The 25,341-nt window shown below is 38.4% G+C and overlaps 1 protein-coding gene across 2 annotated transcripts in view; it reads left to right on the top strand.

Annotated features, from left to right (window-relative positions):
- The first annotated feature begins 3,944 nt into the window (after positions 1-3,944).
- The window catches only part of ZNF366 (zinc finger protein 366), a 36,050-nt gene continuing 14,653 nt past the window's right edge, over positions 3,945-25,341 (top strand). Inside the window, exons 1-3 of one of the 2 annotated variants that reach the window (XM_085043736.1) lie at positions 3,945-4,067; positions 18,796-18,865; positions 23,433-24,761. In XM_085043736.1, the coding sequence (XP_084899862.1) occupies positions 23,466-24,761 (1,296 nt within the window). In that variant the 5' untranslated portion in view covers positions 3,945-4,067; positions 18,796-18,865; positions 23,433-23,465. Of the gene's footprint in view, positions 4,068-5,014; positions 5,312-18,795; positions 18,866-23,432; positions 24,762-25,341 lie in introns of those variants that run through there. The other variant, XM_085043739.1, reaches the window with a different exon arrangement.

Here is a 25,341-nt window from a genome sequence, read left to right as displayed (position 1 = left end):
ACACTACTCTCTTTGGTACAGATTTCCACTTTTCTCTCCCCGAAACAACTGACAAACAATGTGGTTGGTCCAAATCTTATAGTCTGCAAATGTTAATTGCTCTTTACAGTGGTGCTTAGGTCTTACCTATCTCAAAAGTAAGATATACATTAATGAAACAGCAGTAAATTCAGCTGTACAAACACATACTCACGTGAATACTCTGTTCATACTATAATCATGAAAGACATGCAGTAAAATAAAACCTTTGGAATATCTGCTAGCATTCTAATATTTTATAAGCTGAGAAACTAAATGAAATACATATCAGTGTACGCAGGATTATGGTGTCGCAATACAATAAATTGCAAAACATAACCTAATATTGGTAACTAGAGCTACGTCCTCCACGTGCTGCAGCACAGTTCTTTAGACTCAGCCTGTGCCTGTCTCTGGTCCCATTAGCCTTCTGCCAGATTGCTCCTGAACTATCTATGTTAAACCTGCAATGCAGAAAAGAGACTAGGAAAGGACAGAAGAGAGAGACTAATGCAAAGCAATTAGGTGTCCTGCGGTTTTTTGGCTCTGAATGTGAACTGTATTATTTCTACTCAGCTAAAATGCCACAGGTATGCTGTAGAAGGAAGGAAGATATTAATCTTATTTTTTTTTACTGGCAGTTAAGATATATGTGATTGTTGTCCAATAAAAGCAGTAAATGTTTCTGGTTTTTGCTTCTGGTTTCATTTTCTCAAGGTGAAGTTGGATACTATTACTGGTGCAGTTACCTCTGTGTTCGCTCTATTATGCTGGATAGAGGCTGAACTTGTTCAGTCCATTTACAGGAAAGTATCCTGCTATCATTGGAAAGAGACTGTGAAACACAATTTGCTTCCTAATGAAGCAAAAAAGACAAAAAAAGGGGTCTTAACTTCATATATGCTAATCTAATTAAAGATCTAGTCTAATCATGCAGACTGCTACTAGAGGAATCATCCTGGTCTTCAGAACTTACCTTGACCATGAACACAATAATATGTTTTTTTGTGACCTCTCCTTACAGGACAGTTTGTTCTGGACCCAGGAAATACTTTCACCTAATGTTTTTCATCCAACTGCATTGAGGCTGGCACTGTATCCCTCTGAATTTGTATTAGTGCCTTCATTTGGATAACAGTAGCATGACAAAAGGTTAAAAAAAAACCCAGTAAAAATCCAGGCAAACATTTCTTCCAGGAATGTTCTGAAAACACATTAGCCTGTCCCTTAGAACTTGGGTAAATATCATAGTGTCATCCCCTGTTACTTGGTTTGCATGACTCCAGATACCAATGATTTTATACATGCTTTTTTTTCCTCCATATGCAGTAATTGCACACTGATGTTACATGCAAAAGGCATGACATTGCAAGGTATTTTCCTGGCATGAAAATCACAGTTTCAGTGCCTGTTCCTCATTGAGTTGTGATTTTCTGGCAGCATTTAGGAGAAATTTGCAAAAGAACAGGTCAAGTACTTCAATGGCTGCATGCTGGGAAGCAAGATTACTCTACCTGGACTGGGCTGGGGCAACTAAGTAAGTCCTGACCTCTTGGATGGAGGAAAGGCTGCTGACAACAGAACCTGAAATAGGACTAAGTGAAGGAAGACCTGACATCTCCTGCAGTCTTTGCTGAAGTAGGAGTCTCATGCAATCTCCTTCAATTGAGATAGCAAAGTCTTATAATTTGCTGGAGATGCTTCATGGATATTTGTGTCAATCTGATTTGCTTTGGAGTCTTCAAGGAAAGGGAAGCTGCTCTTTGAAGAAGTACAGGGCAGCTGTGACAATTAAGTCCTTCACAGAGGACTACACAGACTACCACCTACCCTCAGAGACTTACTTAAAAATGACCTGAACTTAATCAGGATAGGTTTTCAAATATGTTTCTGCAGTGGGTTCTCAATGGAGAGAAACAAAATGCTGTGTAATGGCAGCCTACATGGTCTCATTAACCTGTTGTGCCTCTCAAATAAATAAACTATCTGGAATAGCCTGGAAGTTGTTACTGTCTTCAAGATCATAAAAAACTATTTTGAAACAAAGTTTTGAGCTACTAGGCTGACCCTGCAGGACAATACATTACTTTGGTGACCTTCCATGCCTCTTTACTTTTCTTGTGCTCAGTATGCACAACAGACCTCTTTGATTAGCACTTCCATTCCCAAGGGAGAATTAAGGACTTAATTTGCAGTATACAATCTAAGTGCATTGCATTCTTTTGCTTTTAAAAGTCACCATCCTGTTATGGTTTTTCCCATTTCAGAAAACCTTGGTGGTGTTGTAAGGCCAGAGATTATTCATAGCACCTGCACTGCTCTGTCAAATGCTGATGTCTATTATCAAAGATTTCTGAATATTAAGATAAAAGCCTCTCCAGCCAAATAATTGCCAGATATCTTCAGGAAACAGCACAGGAACACAGGTGCTAAAGATCTGCTTCCTATGTTGGTTTACAGCCTATCAGTTCTCGATATTGTATGATTACTGAAATAGTAATCTCTATTTATCTCCATGGGATAAAATACCAACTTGTCCTTCCATTGAAGCAGTTGGATTTACTGCAGTAATTCAATTTCTTTCAGCATCATTGATCTAGATATTGCTTCCAGATCAAAGTCTGGATGCAGAGTGTAGAGGTGAGTGCCATTTGAGAAGGCTTTTTTTCAAAAGACTTTCATGGAATTTGGCCTGAATTTCTTGTTGAGACCAGCTCTATATTCACTACTGAGTAACCAGACAAACTAAAAACATAGCTCCTGAGACAGCATGAAGGTGTTTACTGGCAAGCACATTTGAATGAAAAAAATTAATGGGGAAAAAAAGGGACAACCTAATCACTATAAGCGACCTTCAGATGGTAGATAAAGTTAGGGGAATAGAAAGAAGCAAACAAAAACATAGTGGAGCAGAAAGGACTAAACTTATCCCAAGTATAACTCCAGCCAGCTGGCCAGTATCTGGTTGTCAAAGTATGTTTAATGGGGAAAGAAAGAAAGAAAGAAAGAAAGAGAGAGAGAGAGAGAGAGAGAGAGAGAGAGAGAGAGAGAGAGAGAGAGAGAAAGAAAGAGAGACAGAGAGAGAGAAAGAAAGAAAGAAAGAGAGAGAGAGAGAAAGAAAGAAAGAAAGAGAGAGAGAGAGAGAGAGAGAAAGAAAGAAAGAAAGAAAGAAAGAAAGAAAGAAAGAAAGAAAGAAAGAAAGAAAGAAAGAAAGAAAGAAAGAAAGAAAGAAAGAAAGAAAAGAAATATCTGTTCTAGAACATAGCACATTGGTTTTGTTTGGATAAATGCCTTCTATAGTGCCATTCTTTGAGATCAATTACTTGTTACTGCACTGCCATGCCAAGCTATGATCCTTGCCATTTTTCTGACCCCTTTCATCCCCCTTTATGTTCCCCCACATCAGTCTATAAATATCCAATATGCTATTTTCTTGTGATCACAGTAAAGAGGGGTTTTAGGCATTTTTTTACCTATATCACCATGGAAACAAGATCTGTGTATACATCTATGATTAGTCTTTCTCTGGAGAAAAAGCCTTCATTATCTATGCAAGCTTACGGCTAATTGTTCTGCATAAGATATGGGTGCCTTATTCCTACCCACTACTTCGGAAATTCATTTCATGTAGTTGCACATAACAAGCTGTAAAGAAGGTTTTATGAAGCCAATAATGCAGATATAATACTTGAGGAATTCCTTTTGGATTGGATATATTTATTTTTCCAAACATTTTGTTTGAGAGAAAACGAGATTGCTATCTGCTGTTTCCTTATTTTTTTGCAGGAAAGCAAAGGGTTGTTGACTTCCTCTCCCCTCCCTTCCTTCCTTCTTTCTGAAGGTACTGTACTCATCTGAAAAAAAAAGAGAACGAAATGATTGTTCCTGTTCTCCTTCTTAAGTCATTTGAAACATTGTCCCTGCTAGTTTTCTAAGTTTACTGCAATCTCTGCACGGGGGGGAGGGAGACAGAGGGAGAGAGACACAGATATTGCAAACACGAGAGCAGGTAGAGTTTAGGGCAAGACTCCTTCCAGCTTCAGCAACTGGTAAGTTAAGTAAAATGCTTTTTTGGTTAACTCTTTAGAAGTGCAATATATATATTTGCTTTTGTATTGAGAAAAGGAGTTAATCAGATACACATTTAACTGATGAAACAATAATAACCATATGCATTAACGGGAAGTCTATTTACGCAATAGATACCTATAGTCTGGTTTTTAGATACTGGTGCTATTACCATGTGGTTTAACTTATGAAGATAGGAAAATAATTTCCAATGGGGCTGATAATATTCGTAACATAATCTGCTGTGAATTTTGCATATATAACTCCTGCTACCAGAATCTTGTTACAGGCTTCACTAACTTTATCCTGGCAATTTCAGCAAGATTCACTGGGCCATTGCTGAAATAAGAGAGGAGCTCTGTCATATGCAAATCAATGCATTTCATTTATCATTTGCCAGTACTGAAGTCTGCTCCAACACACCAACCTGTGCTATACTGGGCGAAGAATTACTGGGGCTGGTTTTGTTCCCTTCAAACTGCATTGTGTTTAGGATTACACATGTTTATCTCTGCTCATCTGTGTATATGATTAGTCTAAGAACAGTGACATTTAAGAGGTGGTAAGACAGTTCCTGGATCTCACTTGAAAAAAAAACAAAACAAAAGAAAAAGTTCATGTTGTGTAGTACATAACAACACTGAGGCTGATCACCCGCATCAGTAATAAGATGGACTCGACTGTTTATCTCATTTGCACTTTTGTAAACATCAATAATGTTTTTCATGTTGGTCATAAGTGGATCAGAATGATCAGAATTGCCATGTGAAATAATGATTGAATGAAGGAGTATGTTTCAAATACTGGATGAGAAAAATCCCCCTCTGTCTTTTGTAGAAGGAGAATGCAGAGGTGTGGCAAGAATTAGGACAGGTGTCCATTTCTTTGCAGAGGGATAATTTGTTCACATTATGATTCAGTATTCTTGAAGCTGCTAGTCTCTGAAATGCAGGATCCTCTGCAGGATGCCCAGAGCCCAGGGAGAGAGGCTGCAAACGGTGGGCAGATACTGCAGAGGGCTGGCAGGCAGCTACAGCTGCCCTGCTCCAGTTCCTGCTCCCACCAGGGTACCTAGGCTGTGCTTCCAGCCTGGGACAGCCTTCCGCTCCTACCCCTCACTGAAACAAATAGTGGAAAGGACTTTCTGCCTCACTCTATCCAGTGTCTTTCTGCAAGTTTTTCCATATGAAGGAATGATCTACCACAAATTCAGCCCAGTTTCTGGGTAAGTTGTAGATTCCTTTTGTTTTGGGAGCAGCCAAAGCAGGTTCTGCCAAAGGAGATGGAAATAACTTGTTTCTTGAACTCCTAAGCTTAATGCTGCTGTTCAGTCTAGTTTGGTACCAATTAATAGTTTATTTGGTTATGCTTAACCCACAAAAATTTTTTTGTCTGCTAATAACAAATGTGTGCCAGGTCTTGTGATGAAAATCATTTGCCACATCTTCCTCTTGGGATACCTGGGTTTATTTTTACATTATTACATACTGATTGAAATTAAAGAGATGATTTGGACAGCCATTTTGACAGTTATATGTAAAAAAACTGGAATACCAGTTTTTATATCAAGTAAAACATTTAGGAATCTTCCAAATATGCACAAAAAAGTACATAAACTCGGTGTTTGTAGTGGTATTTTGCTCAAACTGCAGGGTGTTAGTCTCCATTGCAATCACTTGTAAGTTTTGGTCGGGTTAGTTCAGAAGTTCAGTTTGCCTTGTAGGTAAGAGCAAGCTGAAGCCTTTAGGCACAGATTTTGTTTCTGAAGATGATAAACATTTGTGTATTCTTGATTTAGATCATATATACAATAAATTCCTTTTCTGAGACATTGTCTGAAATACATAAATAAGAACAAGTTCATTCAAATCATAGTAGGTGAACAAAAACAATACATACTAATTTAAAACCCAATCCCCAATAATGAGCACAGAAAAAGCATTTTTAAAGGAATTACTTGTAATTTGACATTAAAAAGCAGACATTGCGTTTTGAACTTTATTCTTAGATTTCACCTATTAGGTTTACTTTCAAAAAATACATTTTCGCAATCCTTTGGAGTTTATTTGTTTTCATTTTGCATAATCTGTTGCTAGAACAACTGTAATATGATTTAGTATAATAGGGGACTATAACAGAACAAGTATCTTTCTTGAGGTGTCAGGAAAATGATTTTTTGGCTGACATGTTATTCTTAACCTACTGAGATCACTTGTAAATATCACTGAGATATTTACAAGAAGAAAAATGTATAGCCTGAGCCTGGATTGGGTACAGATTTACAGCATAAATTAAATGTCTGTGAAATGAATTTTCCATTATTCACCCCAACATTTGTGAGAGACTGGACTCTTAATGGTTAATGACTCAAATCTTAAAATTATAAAAAGTATTGACACAACAAACCAAAAATAAAAAGAGACAGATTGTGTTTATTTTGACTAAAGTCTTATTGCTTCTATTGCTTATAGCCATATTTATGTATATAACATAAATAAGTAAATGGTCAGCCAGTGTATGTATTTCCTTAGAGAATTATTTAAAGTCATTATTTCCATTTGATGTGTTCTCAATTATAATGAAATAAAATATAGAAGAATATTGCTTTCGTTTAGAAATAGAAAACTAAAGCTAGGAAAGTAATGCAGAGAGGTTACAGAAGCAATTTGTAGCCCATGGAAATCCCAAGTTAACAGGTCTGGTTCAAAAAGAACAGAAACTAAGAGAAGTATTTCTGTAAATGTCAATTGCCTTTTTGTATTTAGGACCAACTCCTTTAATGGTTTAAACTACTAAGACATTTTGCATACAGAATATTATCACGGAGTTACATCCCCAGTAAAATTTTGGCATGTCTAATATATATTTTTTACCGGGAGATAATTAGAATCTTTTAGTCTCAAGGAGGGTTGTTTTTTTTTTAATTGTTTTTCATTCTTAAAAACAAGCTCATCAACAAGAGCCTTGTTTTAGGACTATCTGGGTGCAGAGCAGATAGTGGTGGTCAGAAAGACACAATGTGCATCTCACTGACAAACATATTGTCATGTCTTTAAGGTGCTGTTCCTTGTAGCACCAGAGGGATACACAGGATTTAGAACAGGATAAGCATGAGGACATGAATCATGGGAGCAACACAAGACAAGCCCCACATACTGGGGCAGAAGAGTATAGATCACCTCAGACAGCACTTAGGTTGTTTACAATCTTTGCAACTGTGAAGACTCAAAGGTGCAGAGAGATGTCTGAGTGGACGGCTCCACTCCTATGCCAGCAGAATGGCACCACAAAAAACAAAAACAGTAAAGGCTGAACAAGGTAATAGGGTTTTTCTGTGGCTAAAGGGCACAAATCTGTATGTAAGGCAACAGTGTGTAAGGTAACATCTTACTTACTAGTTGATAAAAAATGATCCATAGTTTCTGAGCACCAACTAATGTTCTTCAGTAGCAAGTGATCCAATCACACTGCTTCTTCAAACAGTCCTTGCAAATGCTGTGAGACTGCTACAGATAATTGTCAAATTATTCATTTGTTGAGGGACTAATTTTATAGCTCAACCAATTTTTAAAAATAAGCCACCTATTAAAACCAAATAGTTGCTTTCTTCTTAAGTGCAGTAGCTTTCCACAATCTAACTTACAATGTCACAAGACCACTGAAAAGAAAGGAATTTCATCTTGGAGAAGAAAGAATTATAGAGACACAAATAATGCAAAGCCTTTGAAAAGAAATAAGCAAGTCTGGGGGGAAGAAAAAAGAGACAGAAGTTTACTTGGGATTATTCTTTTTTTGCTAAAAATCTGATATTCTGAAATGGAGAGTGCAGGTCTCCATTGTTGTAGAAATGCAGTGACATTTCATGAATGATATTCAGATTTTTACCCAATGAAGAGGGCTAAGTTAATCCTCAGCAGTTATTAAAACACAAACTGAGTTGCACGTTGGATGTGTGTTTTTTCTTTATATCTATCTGGCAGGGACTAGTTTGTCTTACTTGACATCTAAAATACTAATGAGCCAGTGAAAAACATTACTTAATACTTGGTTTAGTTCCTTTCTAACTTAAAACCTTTTTGACTTGCTTCTGTGAAACAAATGGCTTTATATGTGTTATTCTGCTCTTTATAAGCAAAACTCAGCATTTCGCTTATAAACCAATGATGCTTAATGTTCTGTGAAAATGTCTAATATCATTGGTAGTAATTAAGCTAAGTAATCATAGCAAAAGAAAATGGTTTTGTGCTCTGCAGGTTCTGCAAAGAAATTATGTGAATAATTGCTTTTTTTCTTTTACTTTCATTTCTCATTTCCTGCTTTTTATGTTAGAAAAAAACCCTTATCAATTATTTAAATGAAGGATGAAAATACCACCCTATTTTTAATTTCTCTCCACTCCCTCCCTTTTCTACTATGACAACTAAAACACTAACACATTTTCCTTCTACTTTGTGGGTGTGCAGGAATTTATTTGATTTAAAGGAAAAATCTTAGGTTAAAAAGTGTGTTTCCTGAAAGTCTATTTTCACCTTGCCAATCCTCAAAAAAGTAAACCAGGAAACACCCAGCTTTTCATCCTCATATGCTCATTAGAAGCATTAGAATTCAGAGAGCACTGAAAAATAAGAAGTTGAAGATTGGTATAATTACTAAAAGCTACAATGTGAACTGAGCCTCCTATGTTCATAACATCACCTTTTGCTAAGAGCTAGAGGCAGGTACAACTGACTTGAAATGGAAAGCAAGTCTATGAGAAGGTGCATACATTTCTAGCTGTATTTCTTGGATGATGCTGTAGTAGAAGGGATACTAATGCACAGCAAGCAGGCACGACTCACACAGTCCTCTGTCTGGAGGCCTGACGAGGAATACACACCACCTGATTTCCCTACATGGATGTCTTTTGAAAGTCGGTCTTCCCAGAATGGAGGAGCAGATGTGGTGGCTTTGGGAGAGAAGCATGTGGCTTTGCCCCTTCTTGGGGAGCAGTTCTGACACCAGCCCCTCTGACAAGCCACAAATGTATTGGCTGGGAAGAACACTGTGATTTTTAGTCTTCCTTTTTGCTGGTTTGTTACTATTCCTGACTATGAAGCTCCAGGGAAAAATTATGTGAGAGCATTATTTGAAAAGGAGGTGTCTGTCATACAACACTTCCAGTTAGCATAATTTTTTCAATAGTTGGTTTTTCTTAAAAGTATTTAGAGTACCTGTGTAATGAAAACAGTATCAGGAGGTGGAAAGGGAAGGGATGACCTGTTAATCTGTCAGCTTCTAAGGAACAGCAGAAGTTGTTTGAACCATCTGGTAGGCATCAGCCCACACTTGGTCAGCTCCTTAGTGCAGATTTCTGATGCTGTGAAGATTATCCTGTATTTGCCCAAAACCATTGTCCTGTGATAGGAATTCCAGAAAACTGTAGAGGACCTCCTGGGAGAGCAAGCTGACAACAATTTGTTCATAGGTTCACCAGAAATTAAACTCATCCCAAACATAAATATGCATGAAAATATTTTTTCTATAGAACCACAGCAAGGAATCACACCAGCATGAGTGCTATATCAAACAGTTTTTATGCATAATGCTGCACTCACAATATGAAGTCACCAAGATTTCTAGAAGAATTTTGTATGTCTGCAGGTAGCATTTTGTCAGGATGACACAGAAAGAGTCACATACATCAAAGAAAGGGTGCTGACCAACTCCTTTCCTTTACCAGAAAAAATCTAAATACTAGTCTTTCATTACAAATACATTAATTGATCTTTTCACATCCCACAGAAACTGAACACCACCTAAACTTCAGCCACGGGTAGAGAATGCAATTTAGTGGCTATCACTGGATTCTGCAGGAAAATGATCAGGACTCAGGACTCACCCTAATGACTTGCTGCAAGGATTTTCACTAGTTTCCTGCTAAAAAACAATGAACAGGCTCCCACTGGAAGGCACTGAATATGGTTAGGACAGTAAGTCATAACAGAATTCACAGGGCAATGTAATCATGCTCAGACCAGAGCTTTAGCTGTAATTCCTCTTAAAAGACAGCAATAATTCCCATTAAACTTTCCAGGTTTTTGTATGTGATACTTGTTTTTTCCAGGGAAAAAGTCTGGGTAGAATGATTGGGGGTAGGGTTGTGGGGTAGGATTGATAGAGACAGTTATATTAATATATAAGGTGATTTCTCACAAAACTTCATTTTATAATGTTGGTTGGCCATTCCTAGTCATGCTGTAGTGTCACACTGGTTTGGTGGGATTTTTTGGTTCCCTTTTCCTTGTGATGAAAATCTGAACAGAGTTAGTATCTGGAGTAAGGCTTTGCCATCAGTCATGATGAAGGATTAGTACTAGAGTGGTTTGACAAATGTTCAGAATTCTAAAAATTTTTGATTTTCTTGTCACTCATGTGTTTTTATTTTTGTCTTTTTCTTATTTTTTTGTTTTTGTTTGGTTTTTGTGTGTGTTTTTTTATTTTGTTTTTTGTTTTTTGGGAGGGTGTTTTGGTTTGTGTTGTGTTGTTTTTTTCTTGGTTTTTTGTGGGGTTTTTTTTGTTTGTTTGCTTGTTTGTTTGGGGTTTTTGGGGGGTTTTTGGTTTTTATTCCCTTGGGCAAAAAATAATTTCTCATTTGTTTGTGATTCTGGTCTCTGTTCCAGTAACTGCTGGCGATACTTGGCCAACTCTGAGCTGTCTTTCCCACTCCATATGCTAGTTTATTGAATTCAGTAAAACTAGCATTTTAAAGCTGTTTCAGTTTAAAATAATTAACCTCAAGAATTTCCCCCCATATTTACTGTAGGAATTTGTTTTCCAATTGACAGAAATTGCAGAAGCAAGATAAAATTTGTTTCGAACTTCATATTTTCTGTAGTTTTGGCAACAAAGTAGTGCTTATTTTTAAAACTTTCTAGAACTCAACAAAATAATTAAGACCAATATGCAGGGTGTCTTTTGTGGATCACAGAGGGAAAGTGTTTTTGTTGTTCAGTCAAGGAGAAGATTTAAGTTTGGCATCACAAGTGAAGGTCAAAGCCAGAGAGGAAAGTATCTTAAATTACTTCATGCAGGTACTTCGTATGATCAGACAAAAATGCCATTCTGTGTTGGAACTGAAGAAGGAAATACATTTCTGTCCAAACTAAGTAAACTGATTTTTGAAAAATGAACCCTTATTGAATGAAGTTGAGAGATGCATGTGCAAGTGATAATTTTTCTGGACCATAAATACATATTCAACACAGTTTCAATGCTTTAACAGAGGTTTTATGCTCTGGCAGTTTGGAAAGTCAAACTCTCTAATCACAGTACAGATATATCAAAAGAAGTTCCTTTCAATGCCTCAGCAATTTGCCTGAAGAGCCTTTTTAAACTCTGTCTTATTGAAATGACTCTTATTTTTCTCTAGCTGAGTCTCAACAAAATAAACACAATGGTGTCCTAAGAATAGCAGTGATATGTCTAATTCCTTTACTCTGTTTTCTACTGTACTTTGGTTCAGAGGGAAACATCTAAGTCACTACTAAGCCAGCTTAATTACAAGTAATAGAGGCTAATAAGGATTAATCAGTCTTTACAGCCAAGCAGCTTTTCCAGCAAAAAATCTGCTCAGACTTCAGCTGAAATAAATTTTATTAATCTTTCCTAAATGAATAGGAAAGCATTATCTGGTAATTACTTTTAATAACTGTACACCAAGAGACGTGCTCAGTAGCGGATATATTTTCATAAATATACACACACACATACATATATATATGTACACTACTGTCACTTTCTGGGTGAAAACCTCTTCTTTCAGTTCTTATGGGATATTACATGTCTTACTGAAACACATATACTTACCACTTGAGCAACCTTCAGTTTCACTATGAGTTTTGAATTGGGTGAAACAAGGAATTGAGCACAAAAGAAATACAAAAAGCAATGATCCTGCTGAGGACAAATAATAGTCAACCACATTTAAGAAAAACTAGCCTTTCATTAAAACTTAATCTGTTTTGGAAACTTTTTATGAAATGTCTTCCATACAATCCTCTTCTCCCTTGGCTCTTCTCCAATCATGTTGTGCATATTTTACCTTATACTTTCTTTTTTGAGGTACATGTGAAACCCAGGAGGTGCCCTTAACTGCTGATGGAAGGAGCCAGCTGGCTGGCTTGGAGAATCAAGCTGGAGGTGGTCCTTAGCTACCCTTTAAGATAACAAAGAGAAGGGAGGAGAATAGACCATCTCTCTGGCCTCCATATAGGTGATAAGGACACTGGGATTACAGTAGGAAGGAAAGCTCAATGTATTTCCTTTTTAAAGGTCATGAATGCCAGTGAAAGGTTTGCTTTCAAAATAACAGCTCAAGTATGAGGGTTATGGAAGGGCATGCTTTTTTGATCACTCTAATTTTGGATGTTCTACATAGCTCTGTTATTTTTCTTAAAATAACAGCTCAAACCTTCTCTGTACTGTTTACAGTGTTTAGTGATTGTGCATTGTAGGTGGAAAGATTATATCCGAAGTGTTCTGAAAGTACTGCACACTCTATCAAACATCACTATTTTACTACCAAATCCTTCCTAATATTTATATTATTCATTTTTTCTTCCGTTCACCCTGTCTCTTATAATATCTTTATGCAGAGAAACAAAATCCTAAAGCTCCATGAATGTTATTTGATAATTTTCCAGAGGAAAAACTATTTAACACATAGGATTCCTATGGTGCCAAAAATGTATTATTTTAATTTGCAGTGGCAGATATGGGATAGACAGGAAACAGGGATGGAGTGATAGGACTTCTATCAACAGTGATTAAAGTGACTCCGCGTACTTTGTAAAGGCAGGGACACATCCATGGTTCCAGCCTCTGACATGAGAGCACCTTATCCACTTAAGAAAAGGAAGAAATTTGTCTAATTGGCATCACCTCATAGCAGTCTAATCCCAAATCTTGTTCTCAGCTACACCCAGATATTCCATAATTATTTCAATACCACATAGATGATGTCAGGGAGAAAATTAAGTCGTCTGGTTATGATGAGAGTTGTTCAATTAAGTAATTAATTGAGCTGGCCAATCTGTCGTCAATTCCAATGCCTAGTGAGGGCAGGATCAAATGGCATTTCCACCCTGTCTGCTGGCACCAGTTACACTTTGCCCATTTGAAACTCTTCTACTGCGTGTGCTCCAAATGGCCAACCTGATCTTGTGAGCTTAGCAAGATACCTATGCCCAAATGCTCTTGGGAACCCAGGCCCGTAAGAATACTTACATATAACTGAATATACACTGGCAACATCTAATCTGGGGCAAAATACAACAGCCTCAAAATGGGAGACTGATTTATTTCCCTCCCTAGGAGTTTGGACCCACACCTCTAACCCCTTCCAATTTGTTTTCAGGAAATTTTTTAAGATGCTTTACAATCATGCTGAAAAGTTGACATAATACACCTTCCTGTTTCTTGTATTCTTCAGAAGCCCAGTGTCTTGAGTTAGCTATACTGCTAGTCTGAGCTGACATGTCTGGTTTTACATGCCCATGTGCCTTGATAGAGGAGCTGTGTCTGGCTACACTTAGAAGGTTTTTGTGAAGGAACGGGGAAAAGCAAAAGGTTGGGCCAGAGCTCACCTTTCTGTGGGCAGAGATGGGGCTGGGCTACACTGTGGACCCAGAGGTAGAGACCTGCCAGCAAACAGCTGCTCCCTCTCCTCTTCCTTCCCACTCCAATGCAGCCTTGAATTCCATGTTGGAACCAGCAAATCAGGCAGATGGAGGTGCTCAGCCAAGGACATAAAATCTTGGTCTCTGTATACACTTGTAGACCAGATAACTTTCTCTGCCTCACAGGCCCCCGTCATGTGTAGCTGTGGTTTGCAGTGACTTTGTGTAAACAGCTAACCCTTCAGAGTCTGTGGACTTAACATTCGGTTCATTACTCAGGTTGTCTCTGTGCTGCTGACTGTATTAGCAAACAGAATAGAGAAGTAGAGAGAGGGTGAGCAACAGATGGAATACAGAAGTGAAGAGGGAAGAACATATAAGAGAAGAACTAAGAAAACTCATAAAGAGGAAGAAAAAAAGAAAATAAAAGGAAAAAGGAGGATAAGAAAGAGAAAAAATAAAGAACCAAAACAGCAGCCTAAACTATGCTCCAAAACTACTTTGTACATAGCCTGAAATGATTAGAGATCCACAGGGCTCAAGTACTGCTAGGGGAATTGCCAGTAAGGCCCTAGGGTAGATGATCAGTGGGTAACCTGGTCATACTGCTCTGTCAGCCTCACCCACTCTCGTTAGGCAGAGAAGAGCAGGGAGAATGATAGCAAAGGTGTCCCTGGAGTAAGGACAGAGCACACGTAAAAGCAACAAGAGGGATAGATAGCAAACCATTTTGCTAAACTGACAACACAGCACTCATACTGGGAAGAAGAAATAGATCTGCAGCTGCCTCACAACAGCATCCACCAACTTAATTATTTTTGGTTTAAATCTAATAATTGCAAACACTGAAAAGCAAATTATGCCACAAACTACCCTATAAAAACATCTGATGCCACAAACAATATCCCAGCTTTGGCAGCCTGCATGGTGGGACTGCTCCAGACTTTGAGCAGAGGAAATCTGAAAATGTAGTTTAATACTTTCAGTAATTATCAAAACAAAAATTATCTGTAAGTTACACAGATGTGAATGTGTATAATTTTGATAATGTTTTGAGGCATTTGCCCTATTTTGATGAGTACCAAAGTAATTTTACTCATGTGAAAGGTCTCATAGTGTCTTGCTCACTAAAAATGAATACAAACCCAAGTTATGCACAAATCCAAGATAATTTCAAAGGCTACTCTATAGTCAGTGCAGGCAAATGGGTATGTTTGTTAAATTTCTGTATTTCCCAGTTAATGTAAAACAAAAATTATTCAAGTTAAAATGTTAAAATTTGGGAGAAACAAAGACAATACAGGGAGACTATTTCTACTGCACAATTTTCTCTGAGAAGACTAATTTCTTTGTTTTGGTGCCAGCTCCCAGACAAAAACAATTCAGCTATGCTGGATAGAAAGCCCTGAGACCAGAAGGAATATCTAAAATGACCAAACTTCAAGCATGAAGCTAGGAAGATGCTAAAGTAAAAAAATTAAGGGAATAAATATTATTTCATAAATAAGTTATCCTTGAAAGTTCATTCTTGTAGCATCTATTTACTCTGTCATGTTAAGCTGTCAGATTTTTTAATCAATTAAATTCTTTTGATTTCCATTAAGGTTGTCTGCAAAGATTGCCACCTGCTGACGTTTGTTCTGAGGATATAAGTGTATTCCTCAGTTGGTTGTGGCATAGATGGGTTCCTGTCTCATTGGGCAACAGAACCCATAAGAAATAACAAGGCAAACTGTCAACATTACTTTCAGATTTCATTAGAAGTCTTCCCACAAGCCTTAGTGAGCTCTGATTATGTCCTAGGAAGAATTAAAAAGGTTATCACTTTTCTTTTACCAAGCTTTTACTGAGAAACCCCCGCACATTTGTTGATAGAAAGAAGAAGTTTTATCCTGAAGCCTGCTACCGGCAGATGAAGGTAATTTCCCAGGGAGAAGTGAAAAGACAGTGAGCTTCTCAGTACTATCATACTAAGATAGGAAGAAAAAACCTGATCTAGTCCACTTCTCATTTTTAATCATTCCAGGTCATGTTCATGAACAATTGTTTACTTGTTTCCAACTCCAGTTCTATTAGTGATGGTAATCCAAAAAAGGAAGAGGAATATTTATGGCAATATCTTTATCTTGATAGCATTCTTCATTTAAGCAGACATATGCCTCATAAAAGGCATGTGGCAAGAAGTCTTAGATCTCCATAGACAATTAAGGTAATGGTTAAATCACGGACTTCATTTAACATTGAGTCTACATGCATGTGAGAGTGAGAAAACAAGAGTTTGTAGAAGTTGTATTGAAAAGGATTTGACTAAACTCGGTGACTATTATTTACAGCTCGGGTCTGTTTTTCTAAAAGCTTCCACTGTATTTGTGTCTTCCTCATCAGCATCTGCACTCATGGATTTTGAATGCTTTCTGTAAATCTATATTTATTTTTACAAGGTAGTCCAAATTTTTTTCTTCCAGCTCCAGACTGTTGCAGAAGAAGTGCTCTCTTCATTTAAAATGTAAATAGTCTTTTAGGTTAGCTTCAAATGTTGTAGCATGGAAACTTGAAGGTTGATTTGGGTGTCTTAATATACGCTTTTTTAATATATAATATGGACACAGTTTGTATACTCAGATTGTACAAATTAACATACACTCTGTGTATGTTAATGGAGTCCATTTTTCAAAATATTCTGCTTCAAATGTGGATATTTATGCCTGGAGAACATTGGTGGAGAATACACCTTGCCTGGGCTTCTCTGAAGAATATGATAATAGGTTTGACACTGCTTTTAGAAAAATTCTGGTGTGGGTTTGGACATGGTTTTTTACCTTCTTCCTAGAAGTGTTCACGCTGCTATTGAAGGAAAATAGCAGGGAAAATTGTAAGGAGTAAAATGGTAATCAAATCATGTACTACCTGAAAATACTTGGTTACCGGTAATGGACATATTCACCTTTGTACAGATATTTTTGGCATTTTCAAAGTCTGACAAATAACTAAAGCAGTGTAGATTCAGTAGGGAGCACTTCACTGCTGAAACGAAATTATTTCATCATAATAAAATCCCTTGGTCAGACCCTGAGACAGATGCAAATTTTGCATGAATAGCAAATGAAAGAAAACTGTGTAAATAATTTGCTGCTTAGTTCAACAGCTGTAAAACTGAAAACATTTAAAACCAAAACATATTTGGAAGAGCAGACTGAGAGCCCATTAAACCTATTAAGATAATGATAATTATCGCCATAATCACAGTTGACAAGAATCAGTGATTGAAAAAACCCAGCTGGTTGTTCAATAAAGCTGAAGCTCACCAACTGCTCAACTTTAGCTCAAGAAGTGTAATAATGTTAAATTTGTCACTAATCCTTACTACATCCAGCAGAAACAGCTGTTAGTTTTCATTCTTTCCTACTGCTCATATTTCACACCTCAAAAGGAGAGGAGACTACACTCTTACAGGGCATGGTTTCTACATTCTTACATGTTCAATTAAACATGGAATTTCTCTTCCAGATAAGAGAAACTGTTCAGCTGATTTGGCCCCCTTTAGACTTCATCCACTTTCATCTGTTTCATCTTCTCCTGAAAGAGCAAACATAAGTGCAAACCTAATAATGTAACCTGTTTCCCTTTGTCATATCACTTTCACTCATCTTAGCCTTATTTCTGGCTTTACAATTGTGTTGCCCAAGAGAAAAATCAGAATAATGGTAGTCAGCGTTTAAATTTGAGAAATTTCATAATGTCACATTTTTATGGCTGGACATATTATTAGTCTTTAGATAGACAGTACTTTCATTCAGGAAGCAGAATCTTGATTCTACTGAAGTCTTAAGAAAATTTACTGTTGACTCCAGTACAGGATATTACCTGGAGATTGTCCTAACATATTTGCTTGTAGAGTGAATAGCATCATTTATATACTTTCTTTAATTCTTTGTGTTAGAAATGAGTGGTTGTGAGAAAGTAAATGGTGATTCATATCCTGCGTTAAACTCTCTTCCTCCTTCATGGAAATTAACAAGATTATTAGCTGCTGTATAGATATTCTATTTTGGAAATTCCTCAGTAAATATCTCAACTCACTGTAACATTTCTTTACTTGTTTTGAAAGGGCAGAAAGAGCTAATTTGTGGTTTTGTTTTTCAAAATATTGTTTTTCAAAATTTTGTTTTTCAAAATATTTCCATTTACTTAAAGAAAGAAAATTTGAGGATGTTTGTCTCTTCTACAGAAATGAACTTTTTAATAAGCTCTTGTGTGCTCAGTTTAGGGGGGGTCTTATGTTAAAGGGCCAATACAGCTTGAAAATCTCTGTCTCAGTGAGCTTTCCAGACGAAGTTTTCAAAACCTAGTAGCTGATATATTACTGATAAAAGCTAGAATTTTTAATGACCATCCAATGTTTAGAATCACACTACATAGCACTGCATTTTAAATACTAAGTCCTGTAGAAAGAAAGAAGTTTTAAAGGGACCCAAATATTCAAGGATATTTGAATATAAATATTCATACAAAACAAATAAATAAATAAAAATAGAAATATAAATAATATCAATAGTATAAATATATATAAATATAAATATTTAAACAAAAAAATGCAAAAAGAAATATTAAATTTGGAATCCCTCCCTGCTTCATTTGTTGTGGAGTGTTAAAATGACATCTCCTACTCTAGAGCTGTATAGAAAAAAAGTACTATGGACCTGTATTTAAACTTCAAAGTTCTCTTCTGAGGTTATTTAAAGAACAAGGGACTGCTCCCTACTTTTTTCATTGGGGTCAGATCTGTTTTCTCTTCTACGGATTCCTGTGAACTCATGTTTTTATGGAATTAAGTTCTGGACATAGTTAAGATCATGCCTCCATTCAAATTAGCAAGGCTTTGCTACCAGAATGAAAGAAGAAATTAATTTATGTATTATGGAGTTGGCAGATTTAAGGGGGAGAAAAACCAACTAGGTGATGCATATTTAGACATTCCCTTTCCTTCTAAGTGCTCTTATATTGGATTATGCTGCTTGTGCTGGTCACTGACTATAAACACTTTCCCTTGTAGGTTTGGTCCTGCGATGCCTGTAGCTGTGGCCACTGGAATAAGCCCATATGCTCAGTGAAAGCAAAGGTTAGTAGTGCAAGGAAATAGTTTCTTTCTAGTAATTTCAAGGAATTCTATAGCTCTGTGGTCCAGAAAGAGTGAAACTTTGCACAAAACTGTGTGTGGAAGAAGGGAGTAACTGGCAGCCAAAGAACTAGAGAGCAATTAGACACAACTCACTGTCATTTCTGTGTGGTTTTGGCAGCATTTCAATAATTCAACAAAAGCAGTAAATAACATATCTTTGGTCCTGAATTGCTATGGACTTTCTAAAGAATTCTATACCATTATTGCTGGGAAATAATGAGATACAAAAGTTGAACGATGTTTGAGGCACATACCATGTGGGGAAGATTTTGATCTATAACCATTATGTTCAAATTGTGTGAGTTTACTTTGCTAAAAAGGATTTTTAAAAACTTTTTCTTTACTTCTGGAAAGAAGTGAAGAATATTTCAATATTCGGGGGATTCCCTTCCCCTTCTCCCTTTTTAATAACAAAAAATTGTACCCAAAGAGTTTTCAAGATCTAACTGTTCCTTATTTTGACCAGAGAGTTTGGGTTACAAGGAAACAGTAGGATGAATACCCAGTAAAAATCCTCTCTGATGGAACACACACACACATATAATACATACATATATATGCATACACACAGACATGGTGAGCAGTTTGGAGTGCTACAATATATGGAGGATATAAATCTGTTAAAGAGTGACCAAAGGAGGTCAAGGAAGATAGTGAAGGGCCTTTAGGGGAAGCCGTATGATGAGCAGCTGAGGCCATTTGTCCTGGAGAAGAGGAGACTGGAGGGCAGACCTCATTGCAGTCTACAGCTCCCTCATGAGGGGAAGAGGCAGGGAAGGTACCAACCTCATTACTTTGGTGACCAGTGACTGGAATTGAGGAAAGACCCTGAAGCAGAGTCGAGAAAGTTTAGTTTGGATATTAAGAAAAGGTTCTTCACCCAGAGAGTGGTTGGGCCCAGGCACAGGCACCCCAGGGAAGTGCTCACAGCACCAAGCCTGACAGAGCTCAAGAAGCATTTAGGCAATGCTCTCAGGCACCCGGTGTGATGCTTGAGGGTGTCCTGTGCAGGGCCAGGAGTTGGATTTGGATGATTCTTGGGGGCTCTTTCCAAATCAGGATGTTCTATGATTACATGAATTGATATTCTGTGTATATATATGTTCACTATTTCCAGTCAGTGAGGTAGTGACTGAAAGCAGAATCATGGTATAATTATTAAATACTTGTCCAAGTTGTAAGCAATTAGTTTATCTTTTCCCTCTATCCAATGTGGTTTTTGAGCCATAAGTTTAGAATCCTTCAATTTTTCCTTCAGTTAGTCCTCCTTCTTCATGCATTGTTTGATCCCTTAGTCTAAACTTTCTGTCCTAGAATTTTGTCACTGAGCCTATAGCTTCACATTGTTATCTCAAAGATAATTACTCAGTCTGCAGCATCAGAAGGAAGCAATCTGTTTGCAGGAAGTTTTTTAAGATGCCTTCTCTTGCCCATGGCCTAACTAGGTCACAGAGATGTGCTTTTATCTATCTTTAGAAGAAGGTTTATCCAGCATGGAGCTTCCTGAAATAGAAATAGGAGTGTACTTAGTACTCCACTCACCTTCACGCTCTCCACCCATCACTTCCAAGAAGGATGTTATAAATAGCATCAACATGTCATGGCTGATAGAGGGAAAATGTGTCTAGTTTTCCAACCTAACCTTTTCCGGGTTGGCTAGATACATGTCCACAAACACACATATTCATATAAGTGCATCCCTCAGGAGGGCTACAAGGATGTCATGGGTTTATGCAGAGAGAAAACTGGAATGGCCAAAGCCCAGCTGGAATTCAATCCAGCTACTGCCACTAAAAATAACACAAGAAGTTTCTATACTTATATTCTCACCAAAAAGTGGGCTGAGGAGAATCTTCATTCTTTATTGGATGTAGCATAAAATTTAGTGTTAAACAGTGAAGAACGGCTGAGGTACTTTGTGCATTCTTTGCTTCTGTCTTTCCTAGTCAGACCAGTTGTTCTCAGAGTGCCCAGGCCTCTGAGCTGGAAGGCTGGAAGACAGAAACAGGGAACCAAATGAAGCCCCCATGACCCAAGGGGAAAAGTCAACAACTTTCTACAATACTTAGATCTGCTCAAGTCTGTGGGACTGATGGGATTCCCCCAAGGGTGTCAAGGGAGCTGGTAAAAGTGGTCACTGAGCTGCTTCCCATCATTTACCAGCATTCCTGGGTGTTTGAGGAGGTCCGACGTGACCGGAGATTGGCATCCCGCTCACAAGAAGGGCTGGAAGGAGGGCTGTGGAGCAGCTCATCCTGAGTGCCATTGCACAGCACATACAGAGCAGCCAGTGGTTCAGGCTCAGCCAACACGGGCTCATAAGGGCAGGTCCTGTGCCACCAACAGGAACTCCTTCTTATGACTTGCTTTAGTGGAAGAGGGAAAAACTGTGTATTCTGTCTTCCTGGACTTTAATAAAGCTTCTGATACCATTTCCCACATCATTCTCCAGGAGAAATAGACTGCTTTTCTATGTAAAAAATGTCAGGGTGGCCTGGTCCAGAGAGTTGTAGTGAATGGAGTTACATCCAGCTGGCAGATGGTCACCAGTGGTGTTTCTTGGGGCTCAGCACTGAGGCCAGTTCTGTTTAGTATTTTTTTTATCTGAATGTGGGGATCAAATGTACCCTCAATTGGGTGGGTGTGTTGATCTGCTGGAGGGCAGGAAGGCTCTGCAGAGGGATCTGGACAGGCTGGATTGATGGGCCAAGGCCAAAGCTGTGAGGTTTAACAAGGCCCAGGGCCAGGTCCTGCCCTTGGGTCACAACAACCCCAGGCAGTGCCACAGGCTGGGGCAGAGTGGCTGGAAAGCTGCCCACAGGAAAAGGACCTGGGGGTGCTGGTGAGAGCAGCTGAACATGAGCCAGGCTGTGCCCACGTGGCCAAGAAGGCCAATGGCATCCTGGCCTAGATCATCAACAGTGTGGCCAGCAGGACCAGACAGGGATTGTCCCTCTGGACTCAGCAATGGTGAGGCCACACCTCAAATCCTGTGTTCAGTTCTGAGGCACTCATGGCAAGGTAGACATTTTGGTGCTGGAGCGAGTCCAGAGAATGGCAACAGAACTGGTGAAGAATCTGGAGCGCAAGTCCTAGGACAAGTAACTGAGGGAGCTGGGGTTGTTTAGCCTGGAGAAAAGGAAGCTCAGGGCAAACTTTTTACTCTCTACAACTGCCTGAAAGGAGATTGTAGCCAGGTGGGGATTTGCCTCTTCTCCCAGGCAGCAAGTGATAGGACAAGAAGAAATGGTCTCAAGTTGTTCCTGGGGACATTTAGATTGAATATTTAGAAAAACCTTTTCACCGAAAAGGTGGTCAAGAGCTGTACCAAGCTGCCCACATAAATTAATTGAGTCACCACCCATGGAGGTATTTAAAAGATGTGTAAATGTGGTGCTTAGGGACGTATATTAGTGGTGGATGTGACAGTTAATGGCTGAACTGGATGATTTTAATGGTCTTTTCCAACATAAAAGTTTTCTGATTCTATGACTCTAGAAAGACAAGGGGAAAGGTAGCAGGCTTATTTAAGATGAACCAAAATTTATAACCAATGTTTTAGATGAACCACAAATTCGGATGAAGCTCCCTGTATGATCAGTGGAACATAAAATTTTGCCATGAGAAAATTATTAATCTGCCTCATCAAGATGTATCACCAGATATGCTCAGAGCATTCTTAGGTGTCAATTACTCTGGAGTCTCAGGGGATTTGTTGACATCAGTTTTATATTTAGTTTTATAGTAGTGATTTTGCCCACCTGTTTAGAAATAAACAAACAAACAAACAAACAAAATCTTAGATAAAGTCAATTTAACGGAATATAACTTGGAGAGTTGTCAAATGTCTTTCCTCCCCGAGATCTGCCAGGCAAATATCTCTGGGATTAAAACAAAGAAAATAAATTAATCTCCACCTTCTTATTACAATACAAAGTGAGAGTAGCCAGGAAACATGGCGCAAAACCTGATGGTACACAGTGTCCTTAGATCACTTGGCCATTGTTTTCTCTTACAGCAGCACATGTTAATGATACAAAGAAGTTTAACATTTTTTGGCTTTGGCTTTTCATGTCACAAACATAATAAATGTGCATATTATTGTTTGTATTGCTATATCCTTTAGATGCGCCGCCAATTTCTAGAGCCTGTGCATGCACAGCCAAGGACAGAATTTTGCCCATAAGCAGGCTGACTGAATTAAATTAAACAGAAACATTGCCATACAAATTCAGCTGTGAAGTAGTGTGTCATGGCACAGAATGTTCATGTTGCAAAAATCTTGTGGGGGTCAAATCTGCTGCGGGAAGACAAAATGTTTTTTTTTTGCTTTTCACTTACCAATTTAATTCTGCTTTAAAAGGCCTTTGTCTTATATGGACCTAAGACATCCCTAGTTGTATTTATTTAAAAAACCCAACAACCTTCAAAACAATAAAATAGTTAATAGAATGTTAAATCCAGAAGAATAGGAAGACATAAAGAGATTTGGTGTTTCTTTCATTTTTAAGGAATTTAGGCCACACAGAAAAATATTGAATACGATGAAGAACGAAGACACAAGCTTTAATGGAGACAATACTCGAGCTTCTCCCTTCTCCCACTGCCTGCAGCCACTCAGCCCTGTTACAAAGCCACACAGAACAACTCCATTTGATGAAGAATTCAGAGCACACCTCTCTCACTTCCGCTATGGTCCTCCTCCTCTTGAAAACATGGAATCATTCCAGGGGTCCTTGGAAGGAGGATCTCGTAAACGCAAGAGCATGCCAACAAAAATGCCTCCTCCCATCACCCTTGAGGATTCTTCATCACCACCAGAAAGATCTGAAGATCATCATGACTTAGGCTCTTCCAGTCTCCCCTTGGTGTTCCAACAGCCAGCTCAGCCCAAGTACAGTTCCCAGATGATTGACCTCTGCAACTTTGGTTTTCAATTCTACAGAACTCTGGAGCATTTTGGAGCCAAGCCCATTAAGAAAGAACCAGTGAAGCCTAACATGGCATGGCCCAGTAGCCCAGCATTCATGCAGGCTCCTTACCCTTATTATCCTAAAGTCCACCCTGGCTTAATGTTTCCTTTCATTGTGCCACCAAACTTTCATTTCAGGAATCCTTTTCAAATGAAAAGACCTCCAGAATCACCCTTCAGGAGGGCTGAAGTAAGAGAAAGTGGTGAAAACAAACAGAAAGTGGAAAGAGTAGATGTCAACCTTCAGATTGACGACAGCTACTATGTTGACGTGGGGGGTGAACAGAAACGCTGGCAATGTCCCATGTGTGAGAAGTCCTATACATCTAAGTACAATTTGGTCACCCATATCTTGGGGCACAGTGGCATTAAGCCACATGCTTGCACCCGGTGTGGCAAGCTTTTCAAGCAGCTGAGCCACTTGCACACGCATATGTTAACACACCAGGGCACTCGGCCGCATAAGTGCCAAGTGTGCCACAAGGCTTTCACTCAAACCAGTCACCTTAAGAGACACATGATGCAACACAGTGACATCAAGCCTTACAACTGCAGGATCTGTGGCAGAGGTTTTGCCTACCCCAGCGAGCTGAAAGCACATGAGTCTAAGCATGAGAGTGGACGGGAGAACATTTGTGTGGAGTGTGGTCTGGACTTCCCAACTCTGGCCCAACTGAAGAGACACTTAACCACCCACCGTGGCCCTATACAGTACAGTTGCACTGAATGTGATAAGACCTTCCAGTACCCAAGTCAGCTGCAAAACCACATGATGAAGCACAAAGACATCCGCCCCTACATCTGCACCGAATGTGGCATGGAGTTTGTGCAGCCTCACCACCTGAAGCAACACTCCCTGACTCACAAGGTAAGCCACCTCTCTTGTGTCTGAAGGTAGCACAATGACTGCAGGCTACTAAAAATACATATACCGACCTCCTCAGAAATGTGGCCTCTTGCCAGCTACAGAGGCTTATGCAGAGCAGAGACCCTGGTATTGCTGGCAGTAGTATAAGCCAGATGTCTTTGTCAGTCTTAAGAAAGTACACACAAATCCCACTTTGTAATAAGAAGGAGTTCAATTAAACCACCTGCATTACTTCCCCAAAGTGGATTCATATCTCTCAGTTTCAGTTTCAGAAAGTTTTCATATTTCTCAGGTTTTTTTTTTAATTTAAAAAAATAACATTATTTTGCAGAGCTGTATAACCACCCCCCAATACCGAAATTTTAAAAGATTTTTTATACTGAAATCCAGTTCTGCCACTTTCCCTTAATTGTGTGTTTGTAGGTGTGTTTGTAGTGGATTGCATTAAAAAAAGAGAATGCTATTACTCATCAGATTTTGAAGAATCCTTGTAAGAAGACATTCAAAACCAAAAAAACCTTAAAAAAAAGTCCCCTTTGTGAATATGTTAGCCAGAATGCCAGTTAATGGAAATGGACAA

This window comes from Lichenostomus cassidix, chromosome Z (assembly GCF_008360975.1).
Source record: "Lichenostomus cassidix isolate B80296 chromosome Z, HeHo_3.0, whole genome shotgun sequence".
NCBI lineage: Eukaryota > Metazoa > Chordata > Aves > Passeriformes > Meliphagidae > Lichenostomus > Lichenostomus cassidix.
This window is presented reverse-complemented; position numbering and strand designations above follow the sequence as displayed.